Genomic DNA, 18,756 nt, shown 5'->3' with positions numbered 1-18,756 from the left:
GGATGTTCAGTCACCAGTGAAGGAGAGCTTGAGTGCTGTCTCGCCACACGGTGTTCTGGTATGTACACGGAATAACTGCATTCCCGAGTTTCAGTAGAAAGTGGTTGAACCGGTTGCCAAGTAGCTAGAAGTGACGCACAATTGTACAAATGGGGGAACGTGAAAATCAGACGCAGAGAGGAGGACACAGTTTAGAAATATACCACACACTGGCCAAGAGCAGGAACCTCAGGTAAGAGCAGGAGTTTTAACGCCTAGAGAAACTTTGAGATTTGTCGAGAAATTTCAGGGTAATGGTAGCAGTAGAACTATTTGTTGGGATTAACGTAGCCTAGTTTACTGTTGTTTGATTTGTTAATTGGTGAACATGAGTAGAAAACTGACGTAGAAAATATGTGGTTGCTTACTTTGTTTTTTAGATGTTCAAATATTAATTTAAGTTTAATGTACACTGGAGTTTACACTTTGTTATTTGTTTGTTTAATTTCGTTTGTTTGTATGTTGCGGGAGCCTTTTAGGTAACGTAATTGTGTAACGTTACCCTTACACGTGGCGACTGTTTATGTTAGTAACGTTACACAAAATAAGCTTTAGCATTTCCTCAGAAACCTTCACGTGCAATTCATTTATAGAGGCTTTATTAATTAAATGTTATTAAAGCAAGACTTTCTGCGTTTTTTAAACACACCTGATGATGCTTTACGTAATGCTAACCTGCAATAGCCGAATCGACATTTGTGTTGCTTCAGTTGTGATTTTTAAATATGTTAATTTTGGTAGAATGACTACTCTAATCTCTCTGAAACATTTGTGCTATTGTTATCCGACAAGTATGCACCTGACACTGTTTTCCTGGGGGTATATATCATATTTATTGTGACCTGTCATCGTGCTCTCTGTGAAAATCTATTCAAGCCAATGGCTGCTAAAAAGGGACATCCAAAGCCAATTATCGTAATGACACTATAAGCCTCTCCCGTAGAGACTGTGTTAGGCTACTATCCATAAGCATGTGTTACTGCTAATATCGTGCAAAACATAAAGCTTCCTCAAAAAAACAAACTAAAAAACTATATACATCAATTCTTGACTGAAAATTCACTATTACAAGTTTGGTTATGAATATTACCAATTATATAATCAAATAGTTCATTACTCCCCTTCTAATCCATCTGTTTACAAATTCAGATGTTTTGCCTCAATGCAGTGTATTGGGCAGGTATGAGCTAGTCAGAGTTGATGAGACAATAGAAAATTCTTGTAAACATGTTTGGTTTCTGTCACACCTCTCCGATGACATTCCATTTGGCTTACATCTGGAGAAACCAAGTTTTCAGTAATCTCTCAGTATGTAGTCTGTCATATTGCAGTAAAGGTGTTTCCTTGCTCTGTGCCTCATCTTAGCATCTTTTAAATTATGTAATTATGAGTGTATTATTTGCATTTGTTGTGGTCATGTTAAGCTATGTGAAAAGTGTGAGATGATGAAATGGTGTGTCCTCGAAAAGGGCAAATGTTTAAGTCCTGCTCAGGAAGTGTTGTCTAAGGCAGATCCCTGCAGTTAGATAACAGAATTAGACGAGTTATCCCTGGACACTGTGTTGCTTTTGATTTGTTTACAGCCACTATGCTAGTTACTTTAGCCATGACTATTTATACCTTAGACTTTTACAAATTTTTTAAAGCTTGAACACTGTTTGGAAATGCACTGTCACCATGACACTGCGGTTTAGTGCATTATTTTTCCCCAAAGTAATATATCAATATTGTGTATGCAGTATGTTTACACGAATGGAACTCAGAATAAAAGCATCTTAAATCCTTGTCAACATGGCTTTTCCCCCTAGGCTCATTCCAAAATATTTTTACATTTTTAAGTTTCCAAAATTGGGTTTAGAAAAAAAAAACTGGTTTTACTGGTCTAGTTTGACTGACTAACTAATATTTAATGTTCTTCTTTCTTAAAATGCATATGCTAATAATCATTTCTTTGTGTTTTGCAGACATATTGTGCTCTACTGGACAATGAGAGGAGGTCTCTAGTAGAGCTTATATTTCAACCGAGTTTGACGATTAAGTGAACACTTTCACAATGGACTCTCACGGGTCTTCAGTGGACCATAATCAGTCCCACATGAGTGGTGCGGAGAAGGTGTCCAGCGGCTGGCAGAAACCCAGTCATTCTAGGAGCAGCAGCACGGCATCTTCACGCCACTCACGACTGGTGTGTAAAATCTACTTGACATCTCTGGACACACATTAATATTAATATTATATTATGTTTGTGTTTTTATAACACAAACGAGACAACACAACAGATACTTATCAGCTCACTTCTTTTATGTGACATCTCACCTTCTCTATGTCACGTTCATGTGACATTGTGACAGATACATGACTATCTTACAAATATAATATTAATAATATTAATAATATTTAATGATAAAAATACAATTTCCTTAAATGTACACCAGTGAAAACTTACTTGGAATTTGGCCTGTGGCTGTTTGAAACCAGTTGCTCAAGAACTATTCACTATACTGTTGTATGGTGTGAAAGCCTAACTGACAAGTTTATGTGTCCTAACAAGCTTGATTGTTACATTTTGTTCATTCGGTTTTCATGTGACACTTGTTAAAATAGGAAAACGCCCTGTTGTGCGTAACTATGATGCCTTCTTCTCACTCTTCCAAATAGAACATCAAAGACTGGGAGGTAATGGACGATTGTCCAGCAGATTTGACCATAACTGGTGAAAACATGCAGGATGCAAACACTCCAGGAATCTGTGAGGGCTACTTGATGAAAAGGAGAAAGTGGCCTCTTAAAGGCTGGCATAAGGTATTGGAAAAACTGGCGTTCAATGTAATATTTTCTGCTGGGACTTGTCGCATTGTGATTCTGATGTTATGCTTTCTTACAGAGATACTTTGTATTGGATAAAGGGATTCTACGATATACAAAAAACCAACATGATGTAAGTATGTTATATTTCTTCATCCAGGTGTCTTGGGCCTATTTAACAATCAGTTATTTATTTTCATCAACAGTTTTCCAGAGGAAAAATGCATGGTTCACTGGATGTCAGCCTCGCAGTTATGTCGGTGAACAAAAAAGCAAGACGCATAGATCTGGATGCTGGAGACAATCTATATCATATGAAAGTAAGTCATTTCACAGTTGGCACAGAGTACACTTGATTAATTTTCAGAGGTTATACTGTGTCAAATTCAGACGCATGTGTTAATAGTGACACTGATGGCTGTTAAGTGAATTGCAGCCATAGATTAAGGTGTGAATTGTCATCATTTACTCACCGCCCATTTGTTCTAAACCTGTTTGAGTTTTTTTCTACTGTTCAATACAAAAGAAGATATTTTGAAGTAGGCTGGAAGCTGAATGGCTTCCCTAGTATTTGTTCTAATGAACTACTAATTTGTTCTAATTGTCTACTAATAGGGTCAATGGATAAAACATCAAATATATAGTTAAAACATTGTGTTTTCACAACTTTAAGGGATCATTTGAACAAAAAAAATACTCATAATTTACTCCTACTCAAATGAATCCAAACCTTGATTCATTTCTGAACACAAAGGAAAATATTTTGAAAAATGTTCAAAATCAGTAGCTGTTGACATCCAATGTACAAAATGGAGTTTAGCGGCTACTGGTTTTAAACTTTCTTCAAAACATCATCCTTTGTGTTCATTAATAGAAAGAAACACAACAGCAGAAGTGAATGGTTATTAAATGATGACATGATTTTTATTTTTAGGTGAACCACCCTTTTAAACAATTGTTTATGCAGAATGAAAAAATGTCAACTAAACACATTTGACTTTTCATTCTAGGCCAAGAGTCAGGATTTATATTACATATGGGTCACCAAACTGAGCGCCCACAGGATGTATAAAAAGAGCGAGGCTGCACACGTTCACAATGGCTTTCTCCAGGTCCTGTCCCATACCAGTAATTTATCTCACAAAACCAGTCCCATGCAGGACATGGTGAGTAAATACGACTTCTACAGTGACTTCCTGTTGCACTCTAAATCACCAGGGATTAGGACAAAGTGTCCTCACAATTTAAGAACAAGCGGTATTAGCGACTAGACCTTATGTCCTTGATCTGTAAATGCACTCTAATAGATGTTTTGAGTTAATTTGGCTAATGAAAGTTACAAATAAATGCCTTGTGAACAACTTTAGGGCACATCTGGATCTTCTGTGGGTGAAAATCTCCAATATGTAAGTCCTGCTGTTAATGGGAAGGTGTCAGCTTGGCTTCAGTCCCAAGAACCAGATTTTTGTGGACAAGGTATTGTGGTGTTATATTGAACACTAGAAAATGTCAGTAGTAATATACCTAAGAACAAAGAAAGGATTTTAAAATGCCACGTTGTGCTGTTTTCCAGAGCTGACACGTTGTCAGATGGAGCTGAATGAGCTGCAACGACTGGTTCAAAAGTTGAACTCTCTAGAGTCTGGACAAATTGTCAATAACGGAGACCTCCAGAGAATGATAAGCATGCAGGTTAGTAAAAAAGGAGCCTTTATTCAAATGTAGAGATGCCCAAACTAGGGCCAGTGGGCCAAAGTTTACCTTTGATTTGGCCCGCCATCCCATCTGAGAAGAAAGGGAAAGGGGGGTGGGGGTTGGGGTCGCGGATGAAACCGAAGAGAAGGTGGGGGGTTACCAGTGGGTGGCACCCCAAGCCACACCCTAACTCCACCTCTAATTGGATACATATAAGATTGGTCTAGAACATGTATAAAACATTCATGCATCTGCTTGATCCACAGAATCTTCTTCTTGACAAGCCCAAAAAGAAATCCGGCAAGATTTGGGGTCACTCGCGCACACTTTCCCGAGTTGAGGCTCTTGGAATGGTGAGACTGCTAATTTTATTTTTTTCTTGCTATTAGGAAAACTTAGATAAAGTCTTGGAAGCAATTGTAATCTTTGCCCACAGGGATTGCCCTCTCATTGGGATTATTCCATGTTTTCCACAAAGGTTTGGAAAGTGTTATGGAATTTCATTCCATGTTCCATAATGTGCAGTGTCATCCCTAAAGATCTCTGTATTTTATTTGAAATACAGTAGGCAGGCATTTGTGTTGTGTTGATGTGTAGTAGGCATTAGAGCTTCAAAACCCCCAGTAATTTAGACAACTGCTTTTTTACATGAAGCCTTTTCGTGGGATTACTAAATCGGTAAGTCAGCACAACACACATTTGCTGTGATTTAAAACATATTATTAATCAGGTTGCAAATGCATTCAACTATTTGTCACTATTGCATTTTGCATATTGTACACTATCATTCAAATGTTTGGGGGCAGTAAGTATCTTATTCTCCCAAGTCTGCATTTAAATGATCCAAATTACTGTAAATTGTTATTAAAAACTATTATTACAGTTTTTAAAATAGCTTCTTGTTTTATTGCAGTTTAAATGTATTTCTTTTATGGCAAAGCTGTATTCTTAGCATTCATTAGTCCCACTTCAGTGCCACATGATCTTTGAGAAATAATTATGATATGCTGAATTGCTACTTTATACTTTATTGTCAATGTTGAAAACTATTATGTTGCTAAATTTATCCTTGATAAATAAGTGTTAATTTCACCTTAAAACCTTTTTTAGTTTTTGTTATAGAAAAGGTTTGAATGATGCTGGATACAGTATAGTGCTGCTTTAAGACCTCTGCACACCAATAACTGTAATGGTGAAGATACATTCTTAAAAGGAATTGTAAATTTGAAATGATAGCAAAATCAACACCACAACTAATCCATTTGTACAAAAATAATGTTGCCACATTACAGTTATTGTTCTTTGTGTGAATATGCCTTTAGTTCCTTGTAAATGTATGGTAGCTTTTAATTGTTACAAGCTTTACATATTTGTTAGAATTACAGTCCTCCCTCTTTTTTTTCTTGCCAATCTTTTAACACAGTTATCATCAAGCCAGCTGAACCGTTCATCCCATTTGGGAACCTCTGTTCCCTCCATTCCCGATTATGTCAGCACTCAGGCAAACTCACCGGCCTCCGCCTCACCCGAGAGCAAGAAACTCCACCAGGACATTTGCTCCATGTCACTGAAAGGTCAGAGAGTCATGCAGTAATTCTGTGTGTGTGCATGCAATAAAAAGGAATAGTTCACCCAAAAATGAAAATGTCGTCACCCTAAAGTGGTTCCAAACCTTTTGAGTTAAAATATTTTGAAGAATGTTGGAAAATTTGTAGTCATTGACTTCAATAGTTGGAATAATGTTATAGGGAAGTCAATGGGTACCAGTTTCCGCCTTTGTTTAAAATATTTTCATATGTGTTCAACAGAAGAAAGAAACTCAAACAGGTTTTAAGCAAATGACGGAGCAGTAAACGATGACATAGTTTTCATTTTTGGGTGAACTATCACTTTAAAACTGGTTTGTCCTGCTTGTTGCGTTAGACTGAATGAAGACTGAGGGTCAGATTGTTGTCTTTTCTTTTCAGTTCATGCCTCTCTGCGAACTGCACATGAGGCTCTCGCTCAGGAGCGCCAGCGATTGCGGGACACTTGGTCCGGCAGAGACCTTCACCAGAACACCTCTGCCCAGCTCAACAACCTCTGCAGTCTAGCCGAGGTGAGAAGGAATTCTGTTGCTTAGGGAAATGCCCATAGAAATCCCCTGAATGCATGCAAAGAGTAGATTTGCTACAGCTTTTCTTGTTTAATCTGCTGGTAACTATAAAACTAGCATCTTTTTTTAGTGTTAGTAAATGAGTTAATAGATTGTAATGACACACTGGATTATCAACTGATCAACTTTAATTCAATAATGTGTAATAATAATTAGTCATACACAGCAAAACAGTTTTCTTCCTTGGTTTTTGTCTTGTTTGAAGTCCAAATATATAAAAAGGCTTTTTTAGAGGAGTACACAAATAATCTTTTGTTTTCAGAAATAATCTGTCAAAATTAAGTGGCTTATTTTCATTTTGAAATGAGATTTTTTTTCTTGACCCATTAGCAGATTATTTAGCTTTTTTTTTTTAACAGAAAAACTCAATTCATTTTGACTTAATTTTCTGAAAACAATTAAATACGTTTTCCAGACTATTTATTTAGTTATTTATTTATTTATTTATTTATTTATTTATTTATTTATTTATTTATTTATTTATTTATTCATTCATTCATATATTTATTTATTTACTTATTTATAATTTTTGTTTTAGCTTAGTAATACTAATTAAAAAAATTTTGTTTTAATTTTCATAGACTTAGTTTATTGGTCAAAAAGCTTGTTTAATTATTTAATTTTGTAATTTCATTAATTACGTTGTTATATTTTTCAAATTAATTATAATGAATTAAAACAAGGAAGAAATTGTAATTAATTATTCCTATAAGTTCTTATTATTAGTTAACAAATGCATACTAATATACAATAGTGATCAGTTTTTATCCAGTTAAACCAGTCTTTTTTATTTTGACAGTTTTGTCATGAAGCTTGATCATCTATGGCTGCATTCCAGTCCACTTTTAGACACCCTCACTTCCTCGCCGCCATTTTAAAGTGCATTCCACTTACACATCATGTGAACGTGGGAATTTACTTCGATCCCTTGATTTTGATAGAGGGAGCATGTAGTCGCAATCACATTGCATTCTGGGATTTATATGTACTGGAGTGGACACCTAAAGCCATCACAACCGTGTATATTCCAAGTGCTGAAGGCTTTATGGCATTCCATTTAAACCCATTCAGATCTTCCAGCCAGTAGTGGACACTCATGCAACTTAATTATGTACTTTCAAGGAAATGAGATGGAGTGAAATTCTTAAAAAATTGGACTGGAATGCATCCTAAGTGTACATGTTTTTACAATGAATGTAGTCAAAAAACAACACCCTTCATTCACACAGATATTCAAAACTAGCTTGAAATATTTTTATTTCATATTACACAGTTTATTTTTAGACCACAGTAGTCTTTTGCAGTTTAATATTCACAGACTGTAGCCCATATTACAGTCTGATGAAGAATACGGCTGTAATTTTCATTATTATTATTATTATTATTATTATTATTATTATTATTGTCTATACAAATCACACAGGAAAAATTATCAATAGAAGTTGTAAAAACATTGAGTTGAGAACTTCTGGCATTATAGTCTAGTTCTTTATTGTTTTTAGTGCATTGCTTGTTTTGCTTTGCTACATAGACTTCTCTGTGTGTATGTGTGTGTGTGTGTGTGTGTGTGTATCTCCAGTTAGATGTTAATTCCCGTCAGACCAAAATCCACAAACTCTCCATATCCTCCAACTCCTCAGACGACTCCTTTCGCACTGTGGAACAAAGGAAGGTGTGTCTCTTTCTCCCCAAAACCCATTCATTTCCCAGTTCATTTTCTTTACAGGTTCATGAGTTTCAGCTGCTTTATTTGCAGAAAAGGCTCTTTTGTCTTTGTCATCTTTCAGATTTATTAGTATTGTCATACAATCTGGCGAACAGATTGTAACTGCATGTTTATCTGTGTTTTCTCTCAGTCTGGCTCGAGCCGCTGTTCATCTTTCCGTGCGCCATCGGTTGCTGATTCGGTGGCTGAGTATTTTGACGCATGTGATGATCTGATGAGCTCCTCTGAAATGTCTGATGAGTCTGGTCTGAGTGACGGATCCAGTAATTCAGAGCCCTATGAGGCTCATGGTTAGTGTAAATTCATTTAACTACACCTTAAGCACGTATGATTGAAAGGTGTAAATATGTTATTAAATATATTATAAGAGTGTGTATATATAATAGTCTATCATTAAAATAGTATAAAATAAAATATTATATCATAACATGTATCATAATAATTTTTTTATATATATCTGTGTGTGTATTGAATATTTATTAAGTAAATATAAAATTTAAAATGTTAATTTTATGATGTTTTGAACATTTTATTCATCAGATAATCTTGTATAAAATTACAATAACATTTTCCGCTGAAATATTGAGCAGTTTTTAATAATAAAAATATGCTTTTGTATGATAATGATTTCAGAAGGATTGCGTGACACTAAAGACTGAAATATAATATAATATAATGTAATGTAATGTAATATAATATAATATGCATTATATTTTTCGAAAGTTATATCGGTTTATCAAATTTTAAATGTTGTTGTTTTTTTTTAAATGTTTTTCATCAAAGAATCTTGAGAATTTTTTTTTATTAAAATATTGCGAAGCAAAATGTTTTCAATGTTGTTGTTGTTGATGATGATGATGATGATAATTATAATAATAATAATATTATTGTAATAATAATAATAATAAATTTATAATATAATAATAATAATAATAATATTCTAATAATAATAATAATAATAATAAAATTATTGGGGCCAAGCAGCTCAGCAGCCACACCGTAAACAAGCATGACAAAAAACTACAGAGCAACTGGAAAATTCTATACCTATTTGGCAGCATGTTCTGAGCCATATTTGGTGGAAAATGGGCTAACAATCTCTAGAGTTCAAAACAACAGCTTTTCAAACTAATTCAAGATGGTGGACAGGAAGTCATGTCAATTAGGGAATAAATTATATCAATGTTCTCTGTATAATACAAGGAATCTGCAAGACCAGTCTCATGACTGTAGACAAAACTATTCAAAAGTCATTTGATTAAATTTTGTATTTCTATTGATAAAATTTAATTGTTTGTCAATTTTAACCAGGCTTAAACTGTCATAGTTTGGTCAAAGTCAGGTCTAGATCACACACATCAAGTTTGGTTTCAAGACTACAAACCATTGCAGTGATTCAGCCTGTAATGTCATATGGCAACATTACATAAATTTTGCACGTGCTAAATGATAGCAGTTTTATCTATCGACCTGAATTTGGTGACGATTGGACCAACGGTCTAGAAGGAGTTAAAAAAAAAAAAAAAAAAAGAATGGCTTGAACAAAATCAAAATGGTGGACATGAAGTTTAGCAGATTATGGCATAATTGGTATCAGTGTTGTCGGCATGCCCCAAGAAATTATTTGATCTTTATTATTTCATCAACATGAGCATATACAGTCAAAAGTTATTACCAAATTTGTAAGTTTCATTAATAATGGCTAATAAATGTCTTATAATTCTTGACCCATAGGCGGCGCTGCCACAAAATGTTTATCACGTGGTTAGTGTGAGAAGATAATGACAGACCAAAAATTTGGTGTCATTACCTTTTAAATATTTATTCCGGAAGTTTTAAACAATATTTAAAAAGAAAAATACATACACAAATTACAAAAGATACGATTTACAAAATGTTTTATTTACAGATTTGGTACAAAATGTATACCAAACAAAGTTTTTGATCAGTGTACTTTTTTTTGATATTTGCATTACACTCTTTGTTACACCATTAACTTTTTCTTATCTACTGAACAGCAATGGCATCACGTAAATACCGCGCCAGCCTTTCGAAAGCAGCACCAAAACCGAACACCATCAAGAGCACTGGACGGCGCACAAGTCTGCCTGCGGTCTGTCCCGACAACAGCCATGTGGGTCTGATGACCATTCTTTACAACAACATCGGAAAGGATCTGTCCCGGGTCTCTATGCCAGCGGCTCTGAATGAGCCTGTGTGTTTGCTGCAGAGACTTTGTGAGGAGCTGGAATATTCAGACCTGCTGGACACAGCCAATCACACTGATGACCCCTTCCAGAGGATGGTGAGCATTAAAAAAAGATCTACACTTGCAAAGACACAACACCCACATCAGACTACATGCACAATTTTTTTTTAAAGTGTCAAATGTAATAAGACAAATATAAACGATAATATTCTTAAAATGTGTATTCTAAACCCCTGCTCTTTAAGAAAACATTGAGTATATTTATTTTAGTAGCACTTATTTTTGAAGACATCAAGATTTGTTGTTTAACATTTTTTAATAAAATAAGCTACATAAATATTTTATACTTTTGAATAATTTAATGCACATTTTCTGAATTAAAAATGAATCAAACTGATCTCAAACATTTTATAAGGTAAATTTATACAGATCTAATTGATAATTCTATTATTTCTTCAAACATAAAGTATGTTTAAATTTATGTTTACATCATTTACATTTTACGTCTTTTACATCTTTCAACCCAAAGTCCTAAATATGTTAAAATAAAAGTTACTTTGAAAAACAATGTGACTTTATTTCACTCATATTTGAACATTTATTTTCACAAAAGGATAAAAATAAAAATGAACAAAAAAGCAAAACACAATGCAAAATGAATAGATGAATGCAAAGATAACACCAAAATAAACAGTGCTTTTCAGATTTTTCATGTACCTAAAAGTAGTTGTCCGTTACAAAAAACTTAAATCTAATCAAATAACTCTTCATACTGTATATAAGCTAGCTAGCTATTCAGTCAAGAGTGATTTCGTTATCTTATGTTGTTTGATTAATATTAAAAACACAGCTAGCAGGAATAAGATATTTTTACTATTAAGACGCCACACAATTCATAACCGATTGAATGCTCAAGTTGGGACAGGTGGATATAATTATTGTTCCTAACTACTAGTCTTACCAAAGAGCAAAATGAAGTGATTGAGCGCACGTGGGACTACCGCAGGAGATCTGAGATGTGCTCATCTCAATAGCTGAATGAAAGTTCTGATGCTCAAATTGATGGCTTACAGAGTGTTTTTTCCTTATTTTTATTTGACAGTGCTTTACTGAACATATCAGATACCGAAAGCGTGACCAATATTATCCTAGGACACGAATGGGTGTTGATCAGTTTTAGGACCACTTCAAATGTTGACTACTGTGTGCATTTGCTGCTTATAGTCTTGTAACATTATAGTGTTTTTCTGTCATCTGTCAATTTAATGCAAGACTAAATCAAGTTCTGACTCCACAGCTATTTACTGACCCCAAACATTTGTCTCTGTAAAGGTTTATATTGCTGCTTTTGCTATATCTGGCTATGCCACGGCTCAGTTCCGCAACCGTTACAAACCATTTAATCCAGTGCTGGGAGAGACGTTTGAGTGTATCAGAGACGACAGAGGCTTCCGCTACATTAGTGAACAGGTATGTGATCAACACTACTAATTATACGTCACATAAGGTTGCTATAAAACAGTTGTTTACATTTTTGTGTTTGCCCTCAGGTTTCCCATCACCCACCTATATCTGCGTGCCATGCAGACTCTGACAATTTCAGCTTCTGGCAGGGTATGTTTTACAGCCGGTGTGATCATTATGTGTTGCTTGTTTGAATTTAAACCTTATTCCTTTACGTTTTTCTTTCTTTAAATCCTGAGTGCAGACCAGAGATGGAAGAACAAATTTTGGGGCAAATCTTTGGAGATCATGCCAACAGGGATGGTGAATGTGACTCTAAAAAAGTAAGTATCTCTGTTTTTTTATTTATTTTTTAATTATAGAGTTTAAGGAGTATTCTGATTGGTCTGTCATAAACTGTGCTTTTAGATATGGGGATCACTATGAGTGGAACAAAGTGGTGACGTGCATCCACAATGTCCTGAGTCAGCAGCGATACCTCGAGCATTATGGAGAAGTCATTATTCAAAACCTAAACAGCTCCGTCTGCACCTGCAAGATCACATTTGTCAAGGTGAGTGAATGTTGTTTTTGTATATAAGTTAAACATATTTTTACATCAAATTTACTAAAGGGATTTTTATATTTGAAGAAAGCTTATTCATTAAGATGTTTATTTACATGCTTAAAATGACTTCTGGGTAAATGAAGTATGGGTGAAGTAATATTTAATTGAAAACAATATATTTATATAAAAATAAAGACGCTTATCTGTACATTTTGAAATGTGTACTAGATTTAGTGATTTAAAAACTTAGAAATTATTGTTTTTTAAACCCATTTTTTTAACTTTTAAGTCTCTGTACAAATGCTGAAAATCAGTTTTATTTCTCTCTCAGTCACGTTATTGGGGCACAGATGCAGCCAGAAATCAAGTGCAGGGTCAAGTTCTTGACCAGACTGGGAATGTTATCCATCGGTTTGGTGGCTTTTGGCATGAAGGAATCTTCTGTGAGACGCTGCCCGTTCCACAGTGCATCTGGAAGCCAAGTGAGTACACTGAAATAAAATAAGGAAAATTGGTGCTTTCAGAAATTGCTAGTAAATTTCACATTTAGTTGTTGAGAAATATAGGTAACGCAGGTTCCAACAGTTTTAACCCAAAAATGACCAGTGTGTCAGATGAAGATGATCTGGAGTCAGAAATTTAATCAAAAAAATTTAATGAAGATAGTTTGCAGTTTCATCAGAAAAAGCTAGCTGCAGCCACTCCATTTAGAATTCCAAATCAAGATATCAAGATATTATGGAGACAGGAGCCAAAGGTCAGAGAGCCAGTAGGCTATTCAGAGCTGACCTCTGACCTGTAAGAATGATCCACAAAAGAATAGAACACAGTAGATAATAATAGAAGTTTATTCTCGAAGCTGTTTCTTATGCTCTCAGCCATCTTATCAAAACTAGTAGAATAAACACAGCAGACTAATACCAAGACAGCTTCTCTTATAACAGGATCATTTAAAAGAATTAAGTCTTTAACACAGTAAAATTCACATCTAGTTAACATCTGTTCATGTAGCGTCACACGTCCAGTTCCACGTGAGGGGTATCAGTGACCTCTTGAAATGACCTGAAGATCCTGACGACAAATAGCTTGGCATACAGAAAAAGCAATGAGGGATGACGCTAAGGTCAACATATAATCTAGGCCAGGGGTGTACAAACCTGCTCCTGCAGGGCCATTGTCTGCATATTTCAGTTCCAACCCCAATTAAACACACCTGAACCAGCTAATCAAGCTCTTTCTAGGTATGCCAGAAACTTCCAGGCAGGTGTATTGAAGGAAGTTGGAGCTAAACTACGCAGGACACCGGCCCTCCAGGACTGAGTTTGGACACCGCTGATATAGGCCCTTAAACACAAATTCAAAATTATTAATAATCATAAAGTCATAGGAGAGAATGTGTGTCCCAGACAAGTGTATGAGTTTAGTGCCGTTTCATATGGAACACTACATTTTTTAACTTAATGGAAATTCAAACCATTTCCCAGACCTTGTTTAGCACTTGCTAAAATAGTGAAATAATAGACCAAACTGCCAAATAGCATCTGTTATGAGTACAACATGAGGTGGCATAATCACCCAATGAGAAGAATTTGCTTCACAGTCTAAAATAAAGAAAGTAGAGCTTGAAAGCCTCACCTCTTCAGCTATGTGAGCAAATCTGCAACTGTTGAGTGCATGAGCTATCCAACATTCCACGCTTATTTTTTAGCGGTTGAATAAGTGCATCATCCGGGTGTTTAAAGTGCATTTTTTAAAATAAAAAGAATATTTCAGTGTGAATGCACTACTTTATGCAAAATTATCCGTTTTGTAGTATAGATAGTATAAGTATGCGATTTGGGAGCACCTATTGAATTAAAGGTAAAAAGGCTTCTTCTTAATGAGACGTTGCTGATTAGATGCATCGTTTTTTGTTGTTGAAAAATCAGCTTTAGAAAGCAATGATTCTTCAGGTCCAAACTGTTCGTTTAAAGTCACCATGAACCACTGTTTCAACCCAATTAACTTTATTAATACAACTTATTTCAGATTGGAACATGATCTTCAACAATTCTATGATTCTACAGATGAATTAAATCCTCCTTACAAATGAAAGCTTTTTCTAAAAACAAATTTAAATATTAGATATTGGTTAACAATATGAAAAAACTCACCACAAGATCAGGATAAAAAGACTAAATCTTTTTTTTTATTTTTTTTTTCCTGCAGTTGTTTTGTCTGATAAGGCAAAGAACTATAGATACCTGAGATATCTCTTTGTGTTTGTGAATGTGATCAGAATATCTCTTTTCCTTACAGATCCACAGCCAAAGAACTACTTGCTCTACTATGGCTTCTCGAGCTTTGCAATGGAAATGAATGAGCTGGTGCCTGAACTCAAGCCCCTGTTGCCCCCTACAGACACACGCCTGCGCCCTGATCAAAGGTGACACTCTTATCCTTACATAAATGAAGGCTGATGATGAAGAATAATTTCTATATAATAGAATAATGTTTTATTTAGTATATATATCAAGTGTTCTGTTTTAAAAGACTTGTAATATACTCTGTTTACAAGTCTCATGTGTGCTATAATATGTGCAGTTTGAGGTATAAATATATCTTTAATACACTTTTTGTATGTGTGTCTTTTAAATGGTAAGTAACTGCAGTTCCCGCCTTCTTCAAGAAGAAGGGGGAGCTTTTACAGCTTTCGCTCAGTTACTCTTGCAACAGCAAAGCACATAGAATATGCAGAAGTTCATATAATTGATGAAGAAATTGCATGTGCATCAGTATATTAAACCTGTGAAATGGCAGCAACAACACATTACTAACACAACTCAATCAGACTTTTATTATTCAGAGTAATTTTATTTGCAGGTTATTGTGACATACATTTTGTAGAGGACATTTTAAAACACTAAATAAGATTTTTAAAGGAGTTCAGAAATGGTGCTTATAGTGATGTATCGAGAATAACTCCCTTTAGTCTGTTTTCATGCACAAATAGGAACAAAAAAGATTGTTGAATGTGCAAAAAGCAGGAAAAGACCGCTTTTTAAATGTTCTCCTTCTTGTTAGGTTACTTGAAGAGGGGAAAGTAGAGGAGACTGATAAAAAGAAGGATGAGGTGGAGGAAAAGCAAAGAGAAAGGAGGAAAATAATGGCCAAGAGAGGAGAGGAGCACATCCCACGCTTCTTCAGGTGAGTTAACATTAACATCCCAAACTGATGAATTCAATGCGATAAGAGCTGCAATGCTAAAATCGTCCTCATTTCACAGGAAGTCTTTGGATGCTGCTGGAAGGGAAGTTTGGCTGACTAATGGGACGTACTGGAAGATTAGAGAGAATCCTGGATTTGCCAATGCTAATAATCTGGAGTTATGGTGAAGGTAGATCGCAGAAACACTGTGGACACTAGATCCCTGTGATAAGTCCAGTTTGCACATAAAGACTATACAAACATTGGGAACTTTGGAAGCACAGATGAATTGCCAAGGGTTTTTTTTTTGTACTGAACCAAATCCATTGTGCGAGGATGATGCTTTTACCGAAAAACGGCAACGGGGAGCGATGCATTTTGAACATTTCTATTTATTCCCTGATCGAGGATACAGAAACTTAGTGGATGGCTTGACCGTGACTTTCAATTTGGATAAAATAGAAGGCAAAAGGTTATGGAGGATGTTGTGGAGATATATTTTGAACATTTCTATGGATGATTTTGCATTAGATTTACGGTTGATTTAAGTACTTAAGCGCCAATGGATACTGGATAATTTGGTTGTATATAATATTCCGAGTTCTCCTTAACTACTTTCTTCTTCCTGTTAACACACCAGTTTATAAAAGGACTGCTATTTCTCGTGCAAAGCCGTGGCTCAACCTGAGCAGGATTTAGCAGTAAATGGATTAACTCTTATTTTGGGCCCTCATCGACTTGTACTGAAGGAGGCTCCTGAAATGTGTCCTCGGTCACTCTTAGATTCTGCATCCTCTCTTTATTTTTTTTTTAATGAAACATATTTTGAGTTTAGATAATATTTATTGGCGTTTAAGCTCAGTTTTTGTCCGATATGAAATGTGATATCAGAAATGACCATTTTGTGTAGGCTTGCTTGAAAACAATCAGTGTGTAAATGTGTAATTAATAAACTTTCCAGTCATGACTTGCATGGCTGCTTAAAACAGAAATAAAATGTACAACATTAAAGACTAGAAAAGGCATTATAGTTCAGACTTTATTACTTTTCCATCGCATCAAAAACATTTATTATTATTATTATATTTATATATATATATATATACAGTATTTCGACAGCTGTGTTTGAGGCTCAGTGTGCTGACTGAAGTATCTCACTACAGAGCACCTCTCATTATTTTTACTTGTAGCTTGTGACTCAAAAATAGACTGTAATGGTGCCAGAGAGAACAAAACCTAAACGGATTCTCTAAAAGACCTGCTATTCACACTCAAAGATATGAGGAGAATACTGTCCACCAGGGGTCAGTGAAACACAAACTGTTTGTTCAAATGAAAGCAAGAGACGACTTTTTTTTTCAGTGCAAATCAAATTTCAGTGTAAAAAAAAGGAACAATAGTTACACATCTTTTAAATTAACATGAAAACACTTTAATTGCACTTTAAAATACAAATTTGTAACATGTATTGTCAGTTAAATATTGTGGCTTTCAAATAAGATAGTTGCTCTCTCATTTCTCATCTAAAATATTGCATGATCTGAGTTGCATCTGAAAATGGCTTTCCTGTCCAGTAATAGTATTTTAAAAATAACAATGCAGTCACTGTTTTTTCTTGAAAATACATCTATGAAAGACAGAGTTAGAGTCAGTTCTCTTGACTTTTGAAAAATATTAATACCCTGTTGGTTTTTGCAGCACATTACAATTTCTCGGAAAGTCTATAAACACATCGATGGCAAATTTAAATGTTATTTTACAAGCAACACCGGTGGCTTTTTTTATTAGTACACATGGCATATCTGTGCGTATTTCGTGCGAGTGTGAAATGAAGGTTTCCGGTGTGCTCCAGAAGACTTTTTTTGCGGTGGCATCTTGTCACCCACTTTATCTGTCTGAGGTCATTCTCACCTTTGAATGCCAGCGGTGCCTGATAAGCTTAGACTGAAGGCTCATTCTTTCTATGTCACTTATGTCTGTGTGTGTGTGTGTGTGTGTGTGTGTGTGTGTGTGTGTGTGTGTGTGTGTGTGTGGGCTTGTCCGCATGTTACTCTTGTTTGAGTAAAGATGATGTATAGTCAGTCTGAAGCCGCTGCCAGGTGTCCATTTTTCCACCCTGTCTATCAGCATACCGTCACGCTCGACGCCCCAAGACATGATGCTGTTGGTTTAAGTATGTCCTGTTACAGGTCATCAGATTGACACCAGTGCGTTTATCCCAACTCGATGACTTTAACTAAACCAAACCTGAGGATTACAAGGCCCTGTCTAAAGCAATCGGATTCACACAAGTTGGCGGAACAAAATTGTTTGTGGACTAACTTTGAACAGATTAAACTTAGGAAAAATGGGATGTTTATTTCTGTTCAAATGTTTAGGTGTGTAAAGTCTTAAGAATGTTTATTTTTATTAAATACTTTTATTTATAATATATACATAGTACAGTTTTTATTTATTTATTTATTTTTTTATTTCAGTATTTTTTAGGAGGGTTCTTTGAATCGAAATTTAAAAATGCCTTGCTTGTTATAATGTAAAAACTGTATGCGTATGTGTGTGTGTGTGTGTGTGTGTGTGTGTGTGTGTGTGTGATATATATATATATATATATATATATATATATATATATATATATATATATATATATATATATATATATATATATATATATATATATATATATATATATATATATATATATTATACAGTGCTCAGCATAATTGAGGACATTCTTGAAAATGCCTATATTAAAAAAATATTCAATGTATTTTGGTGCGTTTAAACAGATTTATTAAAGATATATTTATTAAAATAATATTTTAGTCACCAAACATATTTAGAAATTGAAAGATAATACAATTAAATTCAGGCTAAATATTGCAAAAAAATACAACTTACAAAATTTCAACAACATTTTTTAAACTTTGTTT

General features: G+C 34.7%; 1 protein-coding gene across 1 annotated transcript; it reads left to right on the top strand.

Annotated features, from left to right (window-relative positions):
* The first annotated feature begins 128 nt into the window (after positions 1 to 128).
* osbpl7 (oxysterol binding protein-like 7) lies at positions 129 to 16,851 on the top strand. The gene is made up of 22 exons (XM_056469121.1): positions 129 to 232; positions 2,004 to 2,224; positions 2,698 to 2,841; positions 2,924 to 2,977; positions 3,051 to 3,164; positions 3,855 to 4,010; positions 4,212 to 4,320; positions 4,418 to 4,536; positions 4,806 to 4,892; positions 5,963 to 6,113; positions 6,507 to 6,637; positions 8,274 to 8,366; positions 8,551 to 8,710; positions 10,439 to 10,725; positions 11,962 to 12,099; positions 12,180 to 12,243; positions 12,338 to 12,416; positions 12,502 to 12,646; positions 12,972 to 13,122; positions 14,939 to 15,065; positions 15,704 to 15,826; positions 15,906 to 16,851. Exons 2-22 carry the CDS (start codon positions 2,093 to 2,095, stop codon positions 16,012 to 16,014), a joined length of 2,673 nt encoding a protein of 890 aa, XP_056325096.1. The 5' UTR covers positions 129 to 232; positions 2,004 to 2,092; the 3' UTR covers positions 16,015 to 16,851.
* The last annotated feature ends 1,905 nt before the right edge of the window (positions 16,852 to 18,756 follow it).

The sequence above is a fragment of the Danio aesculapii genome, chromosome 12, assembly GCF_903798145.1.
Source record: "Danio aesculapii chromosome 12, fDanAes4.1, whole genome shotgun sequence".
Taxonomy (NCBI): domain Eukaryota; kingdom Metazoa; phylum Chordata; class Actinopteri; order Cypriniformes; family Danionidae; genus Danio; species Danio aesculapii.
The sequence above is the reverse complement of the archived record's forward strand: the minus strand, read 5'-3'. Positions and strand labels throughout refer to the sequence as shown.

What these genes read in the sequence shown, in the direction of transcription:
- osbpl7 (XM_056469121.1), top strand. Translation starts at nt 2,093, where the DNA reads ATGGACTCTCACGGGTCTTCAGTGGACCATAATCAGTCCCACATGAGT. An exon ending in TTGCTCCATGTCACTGAAAG is followed by an intron (nt 6,114 to 6,506) that starts GTCAGAGAGTCA and finishes TTTTCTTTTCAG; the next exon opens with TTCATGCCTCTCTGCGAACT. An exon ending in GCAAGATCACATTTGTCAAG is followed by an intron (nt 12,647 to 12,971) that starts GTGAGTGAATGT and finishes TTTCTCTCTCAG; the next exon opens with TCACGTTATTGGGGCACAGA.